The sequence below is a fragment of the Oncorhynchus mykiss genome, chromosome 29 (genome assembly GCF_057628025.1).
Source record: "Oncorhynchus mykiss isolate SJ-2025 chromosome 29, ASM5762802v1, whole genome shotgun sequence".
Classification (NCBI taxonomy): Eukaryota; Metazoa; Chordata; class Actinopteri; order Salmoniformes; family Salmonidae; genus Oncorhynchus; species Oncorhynchus mykiss.
Genome location: NC_143050.1, coordinates 31919825 through 31938762, shown reverse-complemented (window position 1 = coordinate 31938762; position 18938 = coordinate 31919825). Strand labels below are relative to the sequence as shown.

General features: G+C 43.0%; 1 protein-coding gene across 1 annotated transcript in view; it reads left to right on the top strand.

Moving 5' to 3' along the window:
- The window catches only part of cacna1bb (calcium voltage-gated channel subunit alpha1 Bb), a 214443-nt gene that overhangs the window by 119212 nt on the left and 76293 nt on the right, over window positions 1–18938 (top strand). Inside the window, exons 8-14 of the mRNA XM_090227038.1 lie at window positions 8206–8321; window positions 8594–8683; window positions 10294–10383; window positions 13994–14212; window positions 14375–14487; window positions 14744–14856; window positions 15748–15879. Coding sequence (XP_090083164.1) covers window positions 8206–8321; window positions 8594–8683; window positions 10294–10383; window positions 13994–14212; window positions 14375–14487; window positions 14744–14856; window positions 15748–15879 — 873 coding nt within the window. The remainder of the gene's footprint in view (window positions 1–8205; window positions 8322–8593; window positions 8684–10293; window positions 10384–13993; window positions 14213–14374; window positions 14488–14743; window positions 14857–15747; window positions 15880–18938) is intronic.

Here is an 18938-nt window from a genome sequence, read left to right as displayed (position 1 = left end):
GCGCAAAAAAGTCTCAAAAATTGAGCAAATGTTTTACAATAAACATCCCTCGTGAAAAGCCACGTAATAATGGGGAAAAAACCCAGCCTGGCGCGTACACACGGACATGTAACAAAACAATTTTACGCAAAGTCATGGAGGGGAACAGAGGAATACGTACATGATTAGGGAATGAAAACCAGGTGTGCAGGGAACAAGACAAAACAAATGGAACAATGGAAAAATGGAGCGGCGATGGCTAGAAAGCCGGTGACGTCGACTGCCGAACTCTGCTCGAACAAGGAGAGGAGCCGACTTCGGCAGAAATTGTGACATATATATACAGTGCATTCGGAAGTATTCAGATCCTTTCCCTTTTTCCACGTTTTGTTACCTTACAGCCTTATTCTAAAATGGATTCAATTTTTTTTAAATCAATTTACACAGTACCCTGTAAGAACAACGCAAAAACAGGTTGTTTTTTTTGTTGCAAATTTATGAACAATAAAAAAACTATGCCTTATTTACATAAGTATTCAGAACCTTTTGCTATGAGACTCGAAATTGAGCTAAGCTGCATTCTGTTTCCATTGATCATCCATGATATGTTTCTACAACTTGATTGGAGTCCACCGATGGTAAATTAAATTGATTGGACATGATTTGGAAAGGCACACACCTGTCTATATAAGGTCCCACAGTTGACAATGCATGTCAGAGCAAAAACCAAGCCATGAGTTCGAAGGAATTGTCCGTAGAGCTCCGAGACAGGATTGTGTCGAAGCACAGATCTGGGTGAAGGTACCAAAACATTTCTGAACCATTGAATGTCCCCAAGAACACAGTGGCCTCCATCATTCTTAAATGGAACCCGATGGTCACTCTGATATAGCTCCAGAGCTCCTCTGTGGAGATGGGATAACATTCAAGAAGGACAACCATCTTTGCAGCACTCCACCAATCAGTCCTGGATATGGTAGAGTGGCCAGATGGAAGACACTCCTCAGTAAAATGCACATGACAGCCTGCTTTGAGTTTGCCAAAAGGCACCTAAAGGACTCTCAGACCATGAGAATGAAACCAAGATTGAACTCTTTGGCCTGAATGCCAAGCGTTCCGTCTGGAGGAAACCTGGCACCATCCCTCCGGTGAAGCATGGTGGTGGCAGCATCATGCTGTGGGGATGTTTGTCAGCGGCATGGACTGGGAGACTAGTCAGGATCCAGGGAAAGATGAATGGAGCGAAGCACGGAGAGATCCTTGATGAAAACCTGCTCCAGAGCACTCAGGAGCTTAGATTGGGGCGAAGGTTCACCTTCCAACAGCACAACGACCCAAGCACGACCCAAGCACACCCTAAGCACACAACCAAGGCAACGCAGGACTGGCTTCGGGACAAGTCTCTGAATGTCCATGAGTGGCCCAGCCAGGGCCCAAACTTGAAACTGATCGAACATCTCTGGAGAGACATGAAAATAGCTGTGCAGCAACGCTCCCCATCCAACCTGACAGAGGTTGAGACAGAAGCTTGTAGCGTCTTACCCAAGAAGATTCGAGGCTGTAATCGCTGCCAAAAGGGCTTCAAAAGGGTCTGAATCCTTATGTAAATGTGATATGTTTGTTGTTGTTTTTTTAAATAAATTATCAAACATTTCTAAAAACTTGTTTTTCTTTGTCATTATTGGTTATTGTGTGTAGATTGATGAGGGGGAAAAAACTATTTAATTAATTTTTGAATGAGGCTGAAACGTAACAAAATGTGGAAAAAGTCAAGGGGTCTGAATATTTCTGAATGCGCTGTATATATATGTGTGTATGTGTGTGTGTGTGTAATCCTGTGTCTCCAGTGGAATGGCTGAGCGGAGCCCACTCAGGCTGAAAGCCTGAAAGCCTGAGTGGGCGAGCTTCCCCTTAAAGAGATGTGAATTTACAGGGACAGCATGCATTACCATAATGAAATGACCCGCCTTCCGTTGGAATAGCTGTGTAAATATGGAGAGAGCTGAGGCTTCTCTTTATCTTAATGAAAAGCCTATTGGAATCCACTTCCATCCCCTCCCCAGCAACGCTAAGTCTGGGTCAACATTCGCTCTCTTTTGTTGTCTCTTTCCCGCTCTCTCACTGTCTTCTTTCCTGTTTCTCTCTCTCCCTCTTTTAACGCTGTGTGCATTATTCACACACACATACTAACGTTTTGTCTGAAACATACACACGCTGTCTCCCACCAGCCCTCTGTTGAGAGCATCGTAGTGTCTCTGGTCAGGTGCTGTATTTATGTGTTCTGGGAAGCCTGAGCTCCTATTCAGTGAATGGCTAGTTCCCCTCTGTGTGTGTGTGTGTGTGTGTGTGTGTGTGTGTGTGTGTGTGTGTGTGTGTGTGTGTGTGTGTGTGTGTGTGTGTGTGTGTGTGTGTGTGTGTGTGTGTGTGTGTGTGTGTGTGTGTGTGTGTGTGTGTGTGTGTGTGTGTGTGTGTGTGTGTGTGTGTGTGCGTGCGTGTGTGGACGTGTTTAACTATTCTTTTGGGAACCAGAAGAATAGTAAACAATTTTTTTTTTTGACCAACTGGGGACATTTTGTTAGTCCCCATGAGGTCAAATGCTATTTCTAGGGGGTTTAGGGTTAGAATTAGTGTTAGGGGTTAGGGTTAAGGTTAGGTTAAAAGTATGAGTTCGGGTTAGGTTTAGGGTTAAGGGTTAAGGAAAATAGGATTTTGAAAGTGTCCCCACGCTAGCTGTAAACAGACTGTCTGTGTGTGTGTGACTCAGCACTCTAATGATATCTTTATCCCTCTCTCCTCTCATTTGCTTCTCCATCTCTTCTGTCCTTCGTGAACCCAATGACTCTGCCTCAGCCTCCCCCGCTCTGACATTCCCCAGCTTACCACAGTAGAATCTCAGCCATCACTCAAGTGCTTGAGCTAAGAGAGATATGGCATTGTGTAGACAGTGGCACACTTGGGGAACATCATAATATGATACTGTTGATACCACATGATACCACATTTATTTTAAATTCTGCATACTGACAGGAAATGCATCTTAACTGAAATGACAATGAAAATAGCTCAAATAGAATTCTGTTGATAGATTGGTCATCACTCTCCCAACTCTTCTCTCTTTTCCTCTTTTCTCTTTTCACTCTTCTCTCTTTTCCTCCCTCCCTCCCGTTCTTTATCTTTATCTTCCTTTGCCCCTTTCTTCCTCTGTCACTGTCTCTCTCTCTGTCTCCCCTGAGTTTTTAAAATGGCCTGTGTTTGCCTTTCATCAAAATGTCCCTGGATCTTCTCTTTGAGCTCAGTGGTCTGTCCAGCCCATTGTCTGACAGGGAAACACACTCTTTTACACACACCGGGACAGTCTCAACAGGATTCGAACAGCCAGTCGGAAGAAAAGGGAATAATTCCATGGATATTGTCATTAGTCTAGAGACAACTGGGTTCCTATGGGTAACTAGAACTTTATCTGGGCCTAAGGAATGAGTTGGTGTGTGCGTGGGTCCATGTGTGTGTGTGAGCACATTTAAATAGTTGTGTAACCCTTTTATCTGTGAGCTGACCTAATCCACACCCACGCTTTAACAGTGAGACACACGGCTGTGTCTTTCTCTTTGTCTGTTTCTCTGTGTGTTTGGCCCTTCAAAGAGTCCTTTCATAACCCTGCTGCACGTGCTGCACCGGTCTCCTCTACAGTGGGTGTGTGTGTGTGTGGTGGTCTGGTGAACTAAAGCCCTCTGAAGTGAAGGTCACTCCCAGAGAGGAGAGGAATCAAATCAAATCACATTTTACTTGTCATATGCTTTCTTAAACAACAGGTTTAGACTAACAGTGAAATGCTTACTTACGGGCACATCCCACCAATGCAGAGAGAAAAATATATAAATAATGGAAAAATAATAACACAAGGAATAAATCCACAATGAGTGGATCCACAATCCACAATAACTTGGCTATATACACAGGATATCAGTACGAGGCGATGTGTAGGGGTACGAGGTAATTGAGGTAGATACTTTTGTATAAATAGTGTATGTAGACACCCATTCAAATGAGTGGATTCTGCTATTTCATCCACACCAATTGCTGCCAGGTGTATAAAATCGAGCACACCACCATGCAATCTCCATAGACAAACATTGGCAGTAGAAAGGCCTTACTGAAAAGCTCAGTAACATTCAACGTGGCACCTTCATAGGATGCCACCTTTCCAACAAGTCAGTTTGTAAATCTTCTGCCCTGCTAGAGCTGTCCCGGTCATCTGTAAGTGCCGTTATTGTGAAGCGGAAAAGTCTAGAAACAACAATGGCTCAGCCGTGAAGCACGTAAAGCCACAAGATCACTTAACGAGACCGTCTCAGTTTTAACACTGACCAAGTTCCAAACTGCCTCTGGTAGCAACGTCAGCACAATCGGGAGCTTCATAAAATGGGTTTCATGGCCGTGCAGCCGCACACAAGCCTAAGATCACCATGCACAAAGCAAAGCATCGGCTGAGTGGTATTAAGCTCTCAGCCATTGGACTCTGGAGCAGGGGAAACGTGTTCTCTGGAGTGATGACTCACTTTTCTCCATCTGGCAGTCTGACGGACAAATCTGGGTTTGGCAGATGCCAGCAGAATGCTGCCTGCCTGAATGCATATTGCCAACTGTAAAGTTTGGTGAAGGAATGGCTTTGGAATGTGTTTGTGTTTTTGTGTTTCAAAGACAGTTTTCCCGCCGAAACTCTAACACGATCAAAAGGGGATACTGGAACAATATTTCTAACATAACCATGTGGGGAATGGTCAGTTGGAAGCTATAGAAAACTAATGTCATACAGTGCCAAGAAAAAGTTTGTGAACCCTTTGGAAATACTTGGATTTCAGCATAAATTGGTCATAACATTTGATCTGATCTTCATCTAGGTCACAACAATAGACACACACAGTTTGCTTAATTAAATAACACATAAACAATTATACGTTTTCATGTCTATATTGAATACATCATTTAAGCATTCACAGTGTAGGTTGTAAAAAGGATTTGAACCCTTGGATTTAATAACTGTTTGACCCTCTTTTGGCAGCAATAACCTCAACCAAACATTTTCTGTAGTTGCTGATCAGACCTGCACAACGGTCAGGAGGAATTTTGGACCATTCCTCTTTACAAAACTGTTTAAGTTCAGCAATATTAGTTTAAGCACACTGCTTGTCTATTGTTGTGACTTAGATGAAGATCAGATCAAATTTGATGACCAATTTATGCAGAAATCCAGGTAATTCCAAATGGTTCACATACTTTTTCTCTCCACTGTATTAGTTTTAATTTTGTTATGTCATAAAAAATTGTATGGACGAAATACTGTAACTTGGAAAGTATAACCCCTTTATCTGTCAAGTTTCCATCCAATCCGTTGTGCATATAAAACACAATGAAAGTATGTTTGTTAAGATATGAATGTGATTTTCGGAGGAATTAGAGAATCTATCTCCTATAAACTGTTCATTGTAAGTAGCCACTCCCTGAATGAGGTCAGAGAGCGTGTCAGACTGATGGAACAATCCCCTTTTGACGGCATAAAAAGCATTGCCAATGAAATTAACATTAGACCAGGAAACATGAGGCGGTAGATACATGTTTCAAATGGTTGTAACTTTGAACCTCAACACTAGGTGAATAAATAAACTCACCTTATTTTAGACCAGAGAGACGGCGAGCTGCAGCTCATGTCCATCGTGGTCCGAATCCTGAATACCAACACGAAGAGGAAGAGGCGACAAACTCCCCTCTCAGACAATCACTGGTACAGCTGATTAGCTGTCCTGAGTAAAATGTCTCGCTCTTCAAACCATGCTGCTACCCAAATCACAAGCCAGCCATTGGCCCGGCTGGCTAGCTTATCTTCAAAAAAACAGCTTTTGGAGTAAATGGATCAGAGTGAACTCTGTAGTTCTGTTCAGGACTGCACAACGATCAAAGGCACCCACACTTAAATACATTCATGATTTCTTATTCATAACAGGCGTGGTTCATGTGCAAACTATATGATTCATGTGAGAATGGTTCTGAAATGTATCGACGATAAAAAAAAATGTATCTCTCCCTCTCCATGTCGTGGTGTTGAAAGCCACCATATTGTAAAAGTCTGCTTGGAACCTTTGTCTCATGTATTAAGTGTGTATGTTATCCTGTTGTTATTTAGTTAATACTTCTTCAGGATGGGTGGATCCCCTGTGGAACGGTTGAGCTAATGTAGGCTAATGCGATTAGCATGAGGTTGTAAGTAACAAGAACATTTCCCAGGACATAGACATATCTGATATTGGCAGAATGCTTCAATTCTTGTTAATCTAACTGCACTGTCCAATTTACAGTAGCTATTACAGTAAAAGAATACCATGCTATTGTTTGAGGAGAGTGCACAGTTTTGAACATGAAAAGTTATTAATAAACAAATTAGGTACATTTGGGCAGGCTTGATGCAACATTTTGAACAGAAATACAATGTTTCATTGGATCAGACTAAAACTTTGCACATACACTACTGCCTTCTAGTGGCCAATATCTAAATTGCACCTGGGATGGAGTAATACATTATGGCCTTACTCTTGCATTTCAAAGATGATGGTACAAAAAAAAATACAAAAAAGGGTTTTGTCTTTGTGTTATCTTTTACGAAATCTAACGTGTTATATTCCCCTACATTCCTTTCACATTTCCACAAACTTCAAAGTGCTTCCTTTCAAATGGTACCAAGAAAATGCATATCCTTGCTTCGGCGCTTGAGATACAGGCAGTTAGATTTAGGTATGTCATTTTAGGCGAAAATTGAAAAAACGGGGCCGATCCTTAAGAGGTTCAACAACTTATTCCATGGAGCCCCAAATCCTAATGAGTTAATTGTTTCATGATTCATTTAATCTGGTAATAATTAAACGTAGTGAATTATAAATAAATAATAAATAAAATAATAAATAAATTACAGTCATGAGATTAATGAAAGTAAAGTCACGACACAAACGTGTTTTCTTTTTTGCTTTCTTGAGTCAGCTCCGAAATGCAGGTATTTCAGTCTAGCTCAGTGCATTCTGTAGTGGTGGGGCAGCCAGCGGAAAGTTGGTAAAGCCCCCAAATACGCCGTGATTGGGTAATGTTCTCTAGTTGCGCCGTGATTGGCTCAGTGTTCTGTCACTCATGGGGACAGTCCCCATCCAAGAAGGCTCGAGGCCATTGGCCACAGATAAAATTAAGTCAAATGGGAAATCTGACTTCAGTGAGTTTAAGACAACTGGGAACTGGGAGAAAAACGAGCTCTGATTGGGAAAATACATTTTGAACATTGAACTCGGAATTGCAAGTCGGGAACTCGGGCCTCTTTCTAGAGCGCCGACCTGAAGATCACTGACGTCATCATATTAGGCCTTATGTACAATTATATAAATTATACAATTGTAAAACATGAGGTCCCTGAAAATTACCAACAAGTGCTTGGAAAAGTCCTTCAATTTGACTTGCCAATGTCTGTATGAACTCCACTTAAAAGGTGTATAGTCCTAGGGCTATGGTATTGTATAGGTGGAGTTATGGGTCAATTTTGCATATATTCACTGGTATTATTCCTCTAAGTACACATGTGGAAATGTTGATTCCAATGTCACACATTGGCCCCATTATTTATAGAATGACCGAGCAAAAATTGTTAGTGCAGATAGTCAGGGTAGCTATTGGTTAACTATTTAGCTAACTATTTTGGGAAGAAGCTGTTCAGGGTCCTGTTGATTCCAGACTTGGTGCATTGGTGCTGCTTGCCGTGCAGTAGCAGAGAGAACAGTCTATGACTTGGGTGGCTGGAGTCTTTGACAATTTCTAGGGCCTTCCTGGATGGTGGGGAGCTCGAACCTAGTGATGTACTGGGCCGTACGCACCACCCTATGTAGCACCCTATGTAGCGCCTAGCGGTCGGATGCCAAGCAGTTTCCATACCAAGCTGTGATACAGCCAGTCAAGATGCTCTAAATGCTGCAGCTGTAGAACTATTAGAGGATCTGATGGCCCATGACAAATCTTTTCAGCCTCCTGAGGGGGAAGAGGCATTGTTGTGCCTTCTTCACGACACCGAGGATCTCGAAACTCTCGACCTGCTCATCTACCGGCCCGTCGATGTGGAACACAGAAATGAACCAGTGTATTAACATGTCAGTTTAAAGGGTGTGTGTCTGTGTGTTTCTGTGCGTGCGTGTGTGTTCGCAGGGAGTTTGCCAAAGAGAGAGAGCGTGTGGAGAAGAGGCAGGACTTTCTGAAGCTGAGGAGACAGCAGCAGATAGAGAGAGAGCTGACGGGGTACCTGGAGTGGATATGCAAGGCAGGTCAGGCTCACCTCCACTTCTTCGAAGGAACACAATATGTTGATTAAATTGTTGATTTAGTCTTACCTGACAATTGGTTATCATTTGGGGGGTGGAAGGTGTTCATAATGTTTGATTTACTCAGTTTATGTTGTTAGGATGGTGACAGGTATTCACAGGTACAGTATGTACAGTTGGTGTGTGTATGTGTGTGTATGTGTAATTGTGTGTTTCCTTTGTGCGCGCCCGTGTGTGTGTGTCGTGGTGTATAACCCTGTCCTCTCCTGTTCCAGAGGAGGTGCTGCTGGCGGAGGAGGATGAGAACGCGGAAGAGAAGTCCCCTCTGGACGGTGCGTGGTACAAGAGGAAACAGAACCTCCCAGGTGAAAATAGGGCTGGAGGGCTAAACTGTGGCCTGCTTTACCATGGTACCCTACTGGGCTACCATGGTACCTTATGGTAAAAAAGGCACAATCAGGTATGATTCACAATTTCCATGAACTTGCCTCGCCCTCCATTTTCAGATCCTGACGATTTTGCACCATGTCTTTCTGTGGTGTATAAATCGCTCAATTCGATTTATGCCATATTCAGGGTTCCATGAATGTGGTCTGGTTCTCTTTCACCTGGGTTATAGGGTTTGATACACTGTTACAATGTGATAGAGTATCAGTGAGTGATTACTAAGGTCCAGGAAGACTGCTGTAATGAGATGCTTGTCTCATTCTGGTGTCTGCTGTCCCTTCACTAAATCTTGTTTATCAGTCTTTTCTCTCTCTATTTGGTCTCTCTCTCTCTCTCTCTCTCTCTCTCTCTATTCTCTTCCACTCTCTCTCTCTATTCTCTTCTACTCTCTCTCTCTTCTATTCCACTCCCCTTTTCCTCTTTTGTGTCATGGGCGGTTCTCTCCTTGTTCTCTCTCTATTTCCCTTCTCTCTCTCTCTCTCTCTCTCTCTCTCTCTCTCTTCTCTTATTCTTTCCTCTTCTCTCCGACATGGGCGGTTGTCTCTGCTCCAGCTGGAGTGCAGTCATGTCCCTGCTGTCGCTCCACCCAGCCCCCTATAGCCTTATGTTGTGATAGGCCCATAATCTCATCCAATTAGGTCTGGTGTGGGAGCCAGGGTTAATTAGGGGGATTTAGAGGGATGTCTTGATTGGATTAGGGTTGTACAATACACGGGCGCACACACACACACACAATCATGCATGTACACAGACACACGCACACACACTTCTCAGGTTAGATGACAGTACCACTTGTCTAAATGACAGTACCTGCCTTCCTTCATTTAATACATTAGTTACATGCTGGGGATGAAAATGATTGAGCTCACTGCCAGAGAAATGCCCCTCAATGTGTTGTTAGAGCTAAAAATGTTGATTTGACTAAATTATGTTGAAGGGCAGGTGAGGGCATTGGCCAGAATGCCAAACATTTCTGACAGAGCCAGTATAGCTTAAAGGGATGGAGAGAAATGATGGAATGGATTTATAGGAGAAGATACAAATGTTGAAGCATTCTCAATCTGCCCATCGTTCTACTAAACACAATATTAGTTCTCTCTGTTTCACAATTGACTCATAACTCTCCAGATTGTTGAGCTACTGCTCCGATCCTCATTCACAGAGAAGATAAGCGGAGCTGATTTGGCCTCAGAGCAGAGCATTGAGGAAGACCTCTACATTCTAAAAGGGCTGCAAGTCTCAGAAAAGCCCCGTCTTTTGTGACATTGAAGGTCACGTGATGATCACATTCATGAGCGGCCGTTTTTCATTCCAAGGCTGCATGAATTGAAGCGGAAGGCAGAATCGGAGAATGAAAAATGTGATTGATGCCCACTATTCATAGCATCCAACTAGCCCACACAGGGGGGGCTGTGTGTGTATGTGCATGCATATGTGTTTGTGCGTGTGTTTGAGTGCCTGCATGTATTTGTGTATGTGTGTGTACATATCCTTACTCCTGCCTCTCTGCTGTGCTGTGTGTGTGCAGTGTTGAAGCGAGGCAAGGTCAAGAAGAGTAAGAATGAGCTGATCGGTGCTGAGGAGGGAGACGATCACTTTACTGACATGTCCTCTGTTGGTAAGACTCAACTGTCCTGTACTCTTATCTGACTGACCAGACTCAACTGTCTGACTGACCCAGGGTTGCCATGTCTGCGGTTTTCTTGCCAAATTGGGCCACTTTGAAATCCGATGTCGCGGGTGAAAATCTATTGGTCGCGGGTTGCGGGTGTATGGGCTACTTCTAAATTGAACCGCGACCGCCATGCTGTTTAAAAAATATATGTATATATTTCACTGGGACCAGCTGCTGCTGATTATCAGGCAGTGAGCAGGCTTTTACTGAGTGAGTGAGTGGTGGGGAGGGCTGTGTGTGTGTGTGTGTGTGTGTGTGTGTGTGTGTGTGTGTGTGTGTGTGTGTGTGTGTGTGTGTGTGTGTGTGTGTGTGTGTGTGTGTGTGTGTGTGTGTGTGTGTGTGTGTGTTGAGAGCCACGGAGAAAAAGCAGCATGCGCACAGGTCATGACACCTTTACCAGTAGGCTATTTAGATTGTCGTTATGGAGACACCTATTCCCAACCATTTTTCCTTAAAATATATTAACATGGCCTCCCGGGTGGTGCAGTGGTCTAGGGCACTGCATCGCAGCGCTAGCTGTGCCACCAGAGACCCTGGGTTCGCGCCCAGGCTCTGTCGCAGCCGGCCGCGACCGGGAGGGCCGTGGGGCGATGCACATTTGGCCCAGCGTCGTCGGGGTTAGGGAGGGGTTGGCAGGAAGGGATATCCTTGTCTCATTGCGCACCAGCACTGCGCACTGTGGCAGAGCAGTGCACACTAATCAAGGTCACCAGGTGCATGTGTTTCCTCGACACATTGGTGCGGCTGGCTTCTGGGTTGGATGCGCACTGTGTTAAGAAGCAGTGCGGCTTGGTTGGGTTGTGTTTTGGAGGACGCATGGCTTTCGACCTTCGCCTCTCCCGAGTCCGTACGGGAGTTGTAGCGATGAGACAAGACAATTGGATACCATGAAAAAGGGGTTTTTTTTTATTTTTTTTTTATATATATATATATTAACACGCTATAACTGATATAATGATGACAAGCACTGGAAAACAACCAGTGCAACCTAGCTCAGCATAGTTATGCTATAGTTATGCACAAAAGGGAATGCTGATTGGTTGAAAGCCATGGGATATCAGACCGTGTAACACGGGTATGACCAGAAAAATGATTTTACTGTTCTATTTATGTTGGTAACCAATTTATAATAGCAGTAAGGCACCTCTGGGGGTTTGTGGTATATGGCCAATGTAACATGGATAAGGGCTGTGTCCAAAGAACAGCCCTTAGTCGTGGTATATTGGATATGTACCACACCTTGGGCGTTATTGCTTAATCATAGCAGTCAAAACCAGTGAAATCGACATCCATTGATGGGAATTGATCTGGCGGGTTTAATAAGGGCAAATTCTCTTTTCTCTTGTGACATATTTTTAAGCTCACAATAATTATTATGATGGAAAACCTCATTTTGCTTCTTAGCCTACATCGTTACAAATTACGCTGATAATCCTTCTTAATTCGCTCGATAACATTATAGAAAAAGGGTTTATTGGATAAATGTGGCAACTTTTCTGTTGCTGCCTTGTGGCTGGGTTTTGATAGGTCATTGGGCTAGAAATGTTTGCTTGACCTGGCAACCTTATCTGACTGAGCCAACCTCCCAGTTTTTGTTGGGAAGGCTGACCCTTGACCTTTTACGTAATGACTTCTTGAGCTTGTCCTTACAGCTTGCACCATTTCTAGGCTGTTGGTAATATGTCTCATTTTCACCTGTCGTGGAAATTTCCTCTATTTACCAAATCATGAGAGAAAACCACACACCAGTCAGAGTTATGCTTAATCTTCACCTTTAATAATAATTAAGCTTTTGCAATAGCATTTTGACTTTCAACAGTTCAGTATCTCTAATGAAAAGTTGAGAGAGTCCCAACATAATGGCAAATGGGATCCTTTATAGCAAATATCCACCCCCCCTAGACGACATGACAAACCACAGGTCTTAGGAACTTACACAAAGAAAGACTTTACTTCAGAGAGGAGTATCCCCTAGCCAGACAGAGTTGGCTATAAATGATCGTTCAGTTTGGTCTCCTAAACAAAGCTCTTATTTCGTCCTTGGTACAAAATGGTACCAAGACATTACCCCCACTCTATGATAAATATCAAATTGTCATTTAGATACAATCAATTCTAAATACAACCAATCCTGGACAAGCTCACGGAGAGGAGAGTGAGGCTATAGGTTAAGATAGGAGCAACAAAAGAGGGAGCATAGAATGATTCCAGACACTGCAATCCTCCTCTCCCCGATGGGAAAAGTAGGGAGTGACTGGCACACAGACACAGTGGAGCAAAAGATATGTTTACACATGATGACACCTTGACCTCTCCCCTCTCTCCGGCCCAAACAACTTAGTCTTGACATAGAACAGATACTGCAACCCCGCCACAGTATTATACAAAAATAACATTCTGATGAGAAGTAACTTACAAACATATGATGAATATAAAACATCTTACCTATGTCACCACCTAATTGTGATTATTCCCCAACACACCCTCTGCTGACCTTTGGCCTATTCAAATGTGTTCCTATCCTCATGCATTGTTATAATGCCTCAATGTATTTGACCGTTTTCTCTGGTACGTCACACAAACTAACAACACCTGTTATACAAGGAAACATTTTTTTTGTGAAGATTTTGCTTGTTTTACTGATTCTTTGTAGCATGTCACCTTGAGGGAAAATAGGTGTAATTAACTTTTCTTATTATACTGTAAAATTCCTCCATCATATTGGAATTAGAGTTCAATTCATTTCATTATTTAAATTCAGACCGCGGCACAGAAGAAAATATGTAATTGCTTGGCTTTGGGGGAAATGCTCCTAAGCATGATAACTGAACCCATTTGAGTGCATTTATATTAACGGAACCAGCTGGATTCCTCTCCTGACAACCTCCTGTGGCTGTTCTCCATCTAAATGACTGTCATGGAGATACATGCAGTATTACGCAGTCAAATCTAACATTTCACTTGTTCTTATTCTCGTCTCAAGATCTGTTTTCACTCCCATTGAGGCAGATTACAACCTTGAAATGCAAAACATATATCTTTTCAGAGTGGAAAGTTCCAGTTATTTTATGGCTTCTTCTTCCTTCTGATTCTTTAGATACTTTCTCCTTAGTCTCAGACATTTTTAGTGTCAGACTTTTTAGTCTTAGCCGTGAAGTTCTTTAATTAGCAAAGAAGCTGGGATTTATTCAGGTGGAATGTAGAGGAGGTGGAGTCTAAGTGTGGAGCTTCTGGGTTTGATGACAGCCTGAAATAGCCAGAATATTCTTGTACGGTTCCACCTCAGATACAGAGATACAAACTTAATGCTGAATGCGAATATCATTTTTTTTGTAAGCTATTTCAAAATATATTGTAATATAATGTTCAAATCACCCTAGACTTGCCGATGATGGCGAGGATGAGGGTGACGATGATGATAATTAGAATAATGATGATGATGATGATGATGATCATGCCGATGAACAGGAAATCCCTTTTGTAAAAGGGACATGATGGATGGCGTTGTACACCTTTCTGTGATGACTTCACTCTTTTACCTACTTCCTCTTAGTTCCCCCGGGCTCACCGTTTGGCCGGGCCAGCGTGAAGAGCATGAAGCTGGACAGCTCATCCTACTTCCGCCGCAAGGAGAGGAGGATGCGTTTCTTCATCCGTCGCATGGTCAAAGCCCAGAGCTTCTACTGGACAGTCCTTTGCCTGGTGGGGCTCAACACACTGTGTGTGGCCATCGTCCACTATGACCAACCCGAGTGGCTCACCACTGCCCTGTGTAAGTCACACACACGTGTATGTGCATGTAGTCAGTAGGCACACACACACACACACACACACGCTCACACCTACATTCACTATCGAATGGATGATTATCAGTAGGTGCCGAATTAAATCAATAATGGCCTTCCATGTGTTCTCCATCCCCCTGGAACCCCAGACCTGGCAGAGTTTGTGTTCCTGGGTCTGTTCCTGTCTGAGATGAGCCTGAAGATGTACGGCCTGGGAGCCAGGAACTATTTCCATTCCTCTTTCAACTGCTTCGACTTTGGTGTAAGTCACCATAAATGCCTTTGGAATACCTTGAAGAGCTAATTATTCTCTATTTCAGATGCTAACTTAACCTGACTCACATGGATCCATGTTTTTTTTTTTTATACGAGAATGAAATGTTGAATTGATTCATTGACAGTGACAGTGATTTGCTGTCCGAGTAGCTAGTAGCTACTTTGTTACAGTAGTTCTTTCCCCTTTTCTCCACTCCTCCTCTTTTCCCCTCTCCTCTTTTCTCCTCTCCTCGTCTCCACAGGTGATAATAGGGAGTATACTTGAGGTGGTGTGGTCGATGATCAAACCAGGGGCATCCTATGGCATTAGTGTACTGAGGGCTCTTCGTCTGCTCAGGTTGTTCAAGTTTACCAAGTGAGTGAACACACATTTGAGTCCACACATAGGCCGACACACGCTTGTACTCACTTCGGGGACACTCGTACAGGATATCAACATGCGTTCAGAATCATCAATAAGCATATTTTGTCCCACTCTGTCAGTGTATAATCCTATTAAACTTTTCCTTTAGTGGGCTAAATCAGGGTCACACAGTGTTTCTTGGTAAGAAACACAGTCTTAAACAAATCTACTTTGAAACAAAAGTATACACCTCACACACGTGGTTATGGACTTTAAAAAAACAGAAGACTCCTCATGTACCATGTCAGATATAGAGTTGAAAGGTATTCAATTTAGAGTTTGAATCCCAATATTACACTTTATATTCATCACAGAAGACTACAAAAAACAACAAAAAATGACAAAAAAAGTTGATTAATTATGAAATTATGAAAACTATTTATAACATTCCACCCATGAGGACACTAGGTTATTTGACTGCTGCAAAGGGCTACTGAATGAATAACATTCCACCCATGAGGACACTAGGTTATTTGACTGCTGCAAAGGGCTACTGAATGAATAACAGTCCACCCATGAGGACACTAGGTTATTTGACTGCAGGAAAGGGCTACTGAATGAATAACATTCCACCCATGAGGACACTAGGTTATTTGACTGCAGGAAAAGGCTACAGTTAGGTAGCAGTCATTTATACTCACTAGATTAGTAATCCTGTGATTCACAACAATATAGGACATTTTTTTCTCCCTGTCCATTCACTATCGCCCTCTCTCTCTCTCTCTCTCTTTCTCTCTTTATCTCTCTCTATCTCTCTGTCTTTTTCTCTCTCTTTCTATTCCTCTCCCTTTCTCTCTCTCTCTTCCTTCTCTTCTTCCTTTCTCTTCCCTCTGTTTTCCCCAGGTACTGGAACTCCCTGAGGAACCTGGTGGTGTCTCTGCTCAACTCCATGAAGTCCATTATCAGCTTGCTCTTCCTCCTCTTCCTCTTCATTGTGGTCTTTGCTCTGCTGGGCATGCAACTTTTTGGAGGACAGTGAGTATTCCCTCCACACTCCTCCATGGAACCTGACCCTTGGCCCCTAACTTTTCACCCCTGACTCCTCTTTGGTCCTGTTTCCTAATCTCCCTCCACAACTCACTCACACACACACACACACACGCACACGCACACGCACACGCACACGCACACACACACACACACACACACACACACACACACACACACACACACACACACACACACACACACACACACACACACACACACACACACACACACACACACCCCTAACCGTCCTCAAGTCCACACCCCTCTTTCTCTAGTCCCTGGCCCAGCAGGGACTGGTGTCAGACACATTGCCCAGCAGTGCACATTGGCCCAGCAGTGCAGTGGTGTCAGACACATTGCCGCAGCGGTGTAGCTTTGATACAAGGCTGTGTAAAACCCCATGTCTTCGGCTGACAATGACAGCTCCTGATCTGTGCTATGCTGTATTTACTCAGCTCTGCCTGTCGACAGCCACAAACACACCCTCAGGTAGGATGGTTTATAATTTAGGCCAGAGGCCAGTCAAAATACCTTCCTATTTTTTTAGTCTCTAACACAGTGTTTACATTGTCATTCGATTTTTACCTCAGCGGCCAATGCTGTTGTGTCTCCCTTGAGTCAAGGTGAGCGACCTTACCTGCTATATCGTTTCCGTTGTAGCATGTAAGAGGTAAGAGCACTGAAGGGAAACTCCAGTGTCATATTCTCACTTATCTCCCAGAGTGACAGCATTGACGGATGCTGCGTTCCCATTGGGTTGTTTGGAGGGATAAAGAGAGAGTGTTCCCATGGTGCCATGATCCATTTAAACTGGGCAGTTCCGTCATAATGGCCACTACAGTCTGGGCTGATGGATTTGTGTGAAAACGCTCCATGACGTGCACATGGTGCTCAGCGGTTGGGCCTCGTGTATCATGTGATATGAGTCTTAATGCATTTTTCTTTTCCTATTTTTCTTTTCCTATCCACCTGTGTCCCGACTCAGTGTAAAACCGCATGGTAGACAGAGACAAGGCATAAATAGTCTTCGATGTATGGTTGTGACCATGGTGATTCCACTATTGTTTGTTTCAAATCTATCAAAAGTAGAGAACTTGTAAAGACATGAATAAGGGGTCCTTATTTAAAAGCTGACCCTGCTCAGTCCCGACTCATTTAGGATTTTAGACAAATTTGACGCAGTTGACCAAATCTTAGGAATCACCGATTTGAGAATATTCTTTAACCCTTTGACGCGTACGATCACATATTTGGGATCCTTGTTGAGTGGTCCCTGCAACGTATCATCGCAAACATGTGATTGGAACAGTAGCAACAGAACATGTGATGAAACAAATGCGTCTAAACAGCAGTGTTGTCTGAATAGCAACTTAACAATGTTTTATACTGATGGGAAATAAAGGTCTTCACAACTTTCTTCCTCAAGTTCACCTTTTATTGTAAAAGATAAATGCGAACTTCATCATCCAATCATCCCACGGAACACATCCACTGCTAAACTCGTTCCATAAACCAGTCTAAATAACAGGTTGTGCTGACAAAAAAACTAAACAGAAGTTTAAGTGACCTAACAGCCAGACCTGTTTACAGTGTACCACATCTCTGGTGAGCATAAGGGAGAAATATTGTTTAGAAATGAGATGCGTGTCTGCTAAGCTAACAGTAGCTAAATTATTTACGATGGCTGCCATGTTTGTTTATGTCTGACAAGCGACGTCTCCCTAATCCCAGAATGCCATTCACTATAAGACGCAAATAAACAAAGTCAAAGATGGCTGCACCCATTGCCTGAAAAATACAATACAAATGCATGCCTACTGCTTTGCCTAACCGTAGCGCAAAAGCTGAACAGAGTCGCCAGATACTGTATTGTTTAAACTATTTTAGGGGGTTTGTCGGGGTGTTCATGTAATTTGTGAGGGGGTGTCAAGTCTATGGGAAGTAGAAATGGCTGGATGTATTGTGGGGGCATATGATGCAGGAAATATTACTATCATGGGGTATTTATCAATAAATGGGGGACAAACACAGGAGAAGTTTATGAGCGAAATAAAAATAAAACCCTGGAAAGGGGGGTCTGAGCTGGAAACCCTGAGGTACCATAGTTACAATCTGATGCCGCGTTCAAAACAACTGGGAACCGCGTTCAAAACATCTCAGACTTCAGTGCAAGACAACTGGGAACTCTGGGAAAAAAATAACTCCGAATGGGATTTTTTTTGGGCACGGTCATCCAACTCGTTATTCCAACTCTAGAACTTGGCCTCTTTCTAGAGGTCCGACCGACAGACACTTGAGTGACAACCAGAATTCATTGTATGATGTCAATAAACATGGCGCCCCACACAGCTGGCAATTAGCTTAGCATTAGCTCATCATAATCAGTACAACCTTCAAAAAAGTATTTTACACACATCATATTGCATTACAATCTATGCAAGAATCGGAATGCATGATTTGTCCCCAGTACTTGAAAAAGTGAATAAAACAATAAATACATTTTGCTCCATATAGATACAATGCCTTCAGGAAATTATTCAGACCCCTTAACTTTTTCCACATTTTGTTACGTTACAGCCTTATTCAAAAATGGACTAAATGAAAAAATGTCCTCAGCAATCTACACACAATACCCCATAATGACAAAGAGAAAAAATATGTTTTTAAGACATTTTTGCAAATGTATTAAAAATACAAAACAGAAATAACTTATTTACATAAGTATTCAGACCCTTTGCTATGAGACTCGAAATTGAGCTCAGGTGCATCCTGTTTCCATTGATCATCCTTGTGATGTTTCTACAACTTGATTGTAGTCCACCGTGGTAAATTCAATTGATTGGACATGTTTTGGAAAGCCATACACCTGTCTATATAAGGTCCCACAGTTAACGGTGCACGTCAGAGCAAAAATCAACAAATGAAGTCCAAGGAATTGTCTGTAGAGATCCGAGACAGGATTGTGTCGAGGCACAGATCTGGGGAAGGGTACCAACAAATGTATTCAGCATTGAAGGTCCCCAATAACACAGTGGCCTCCATCA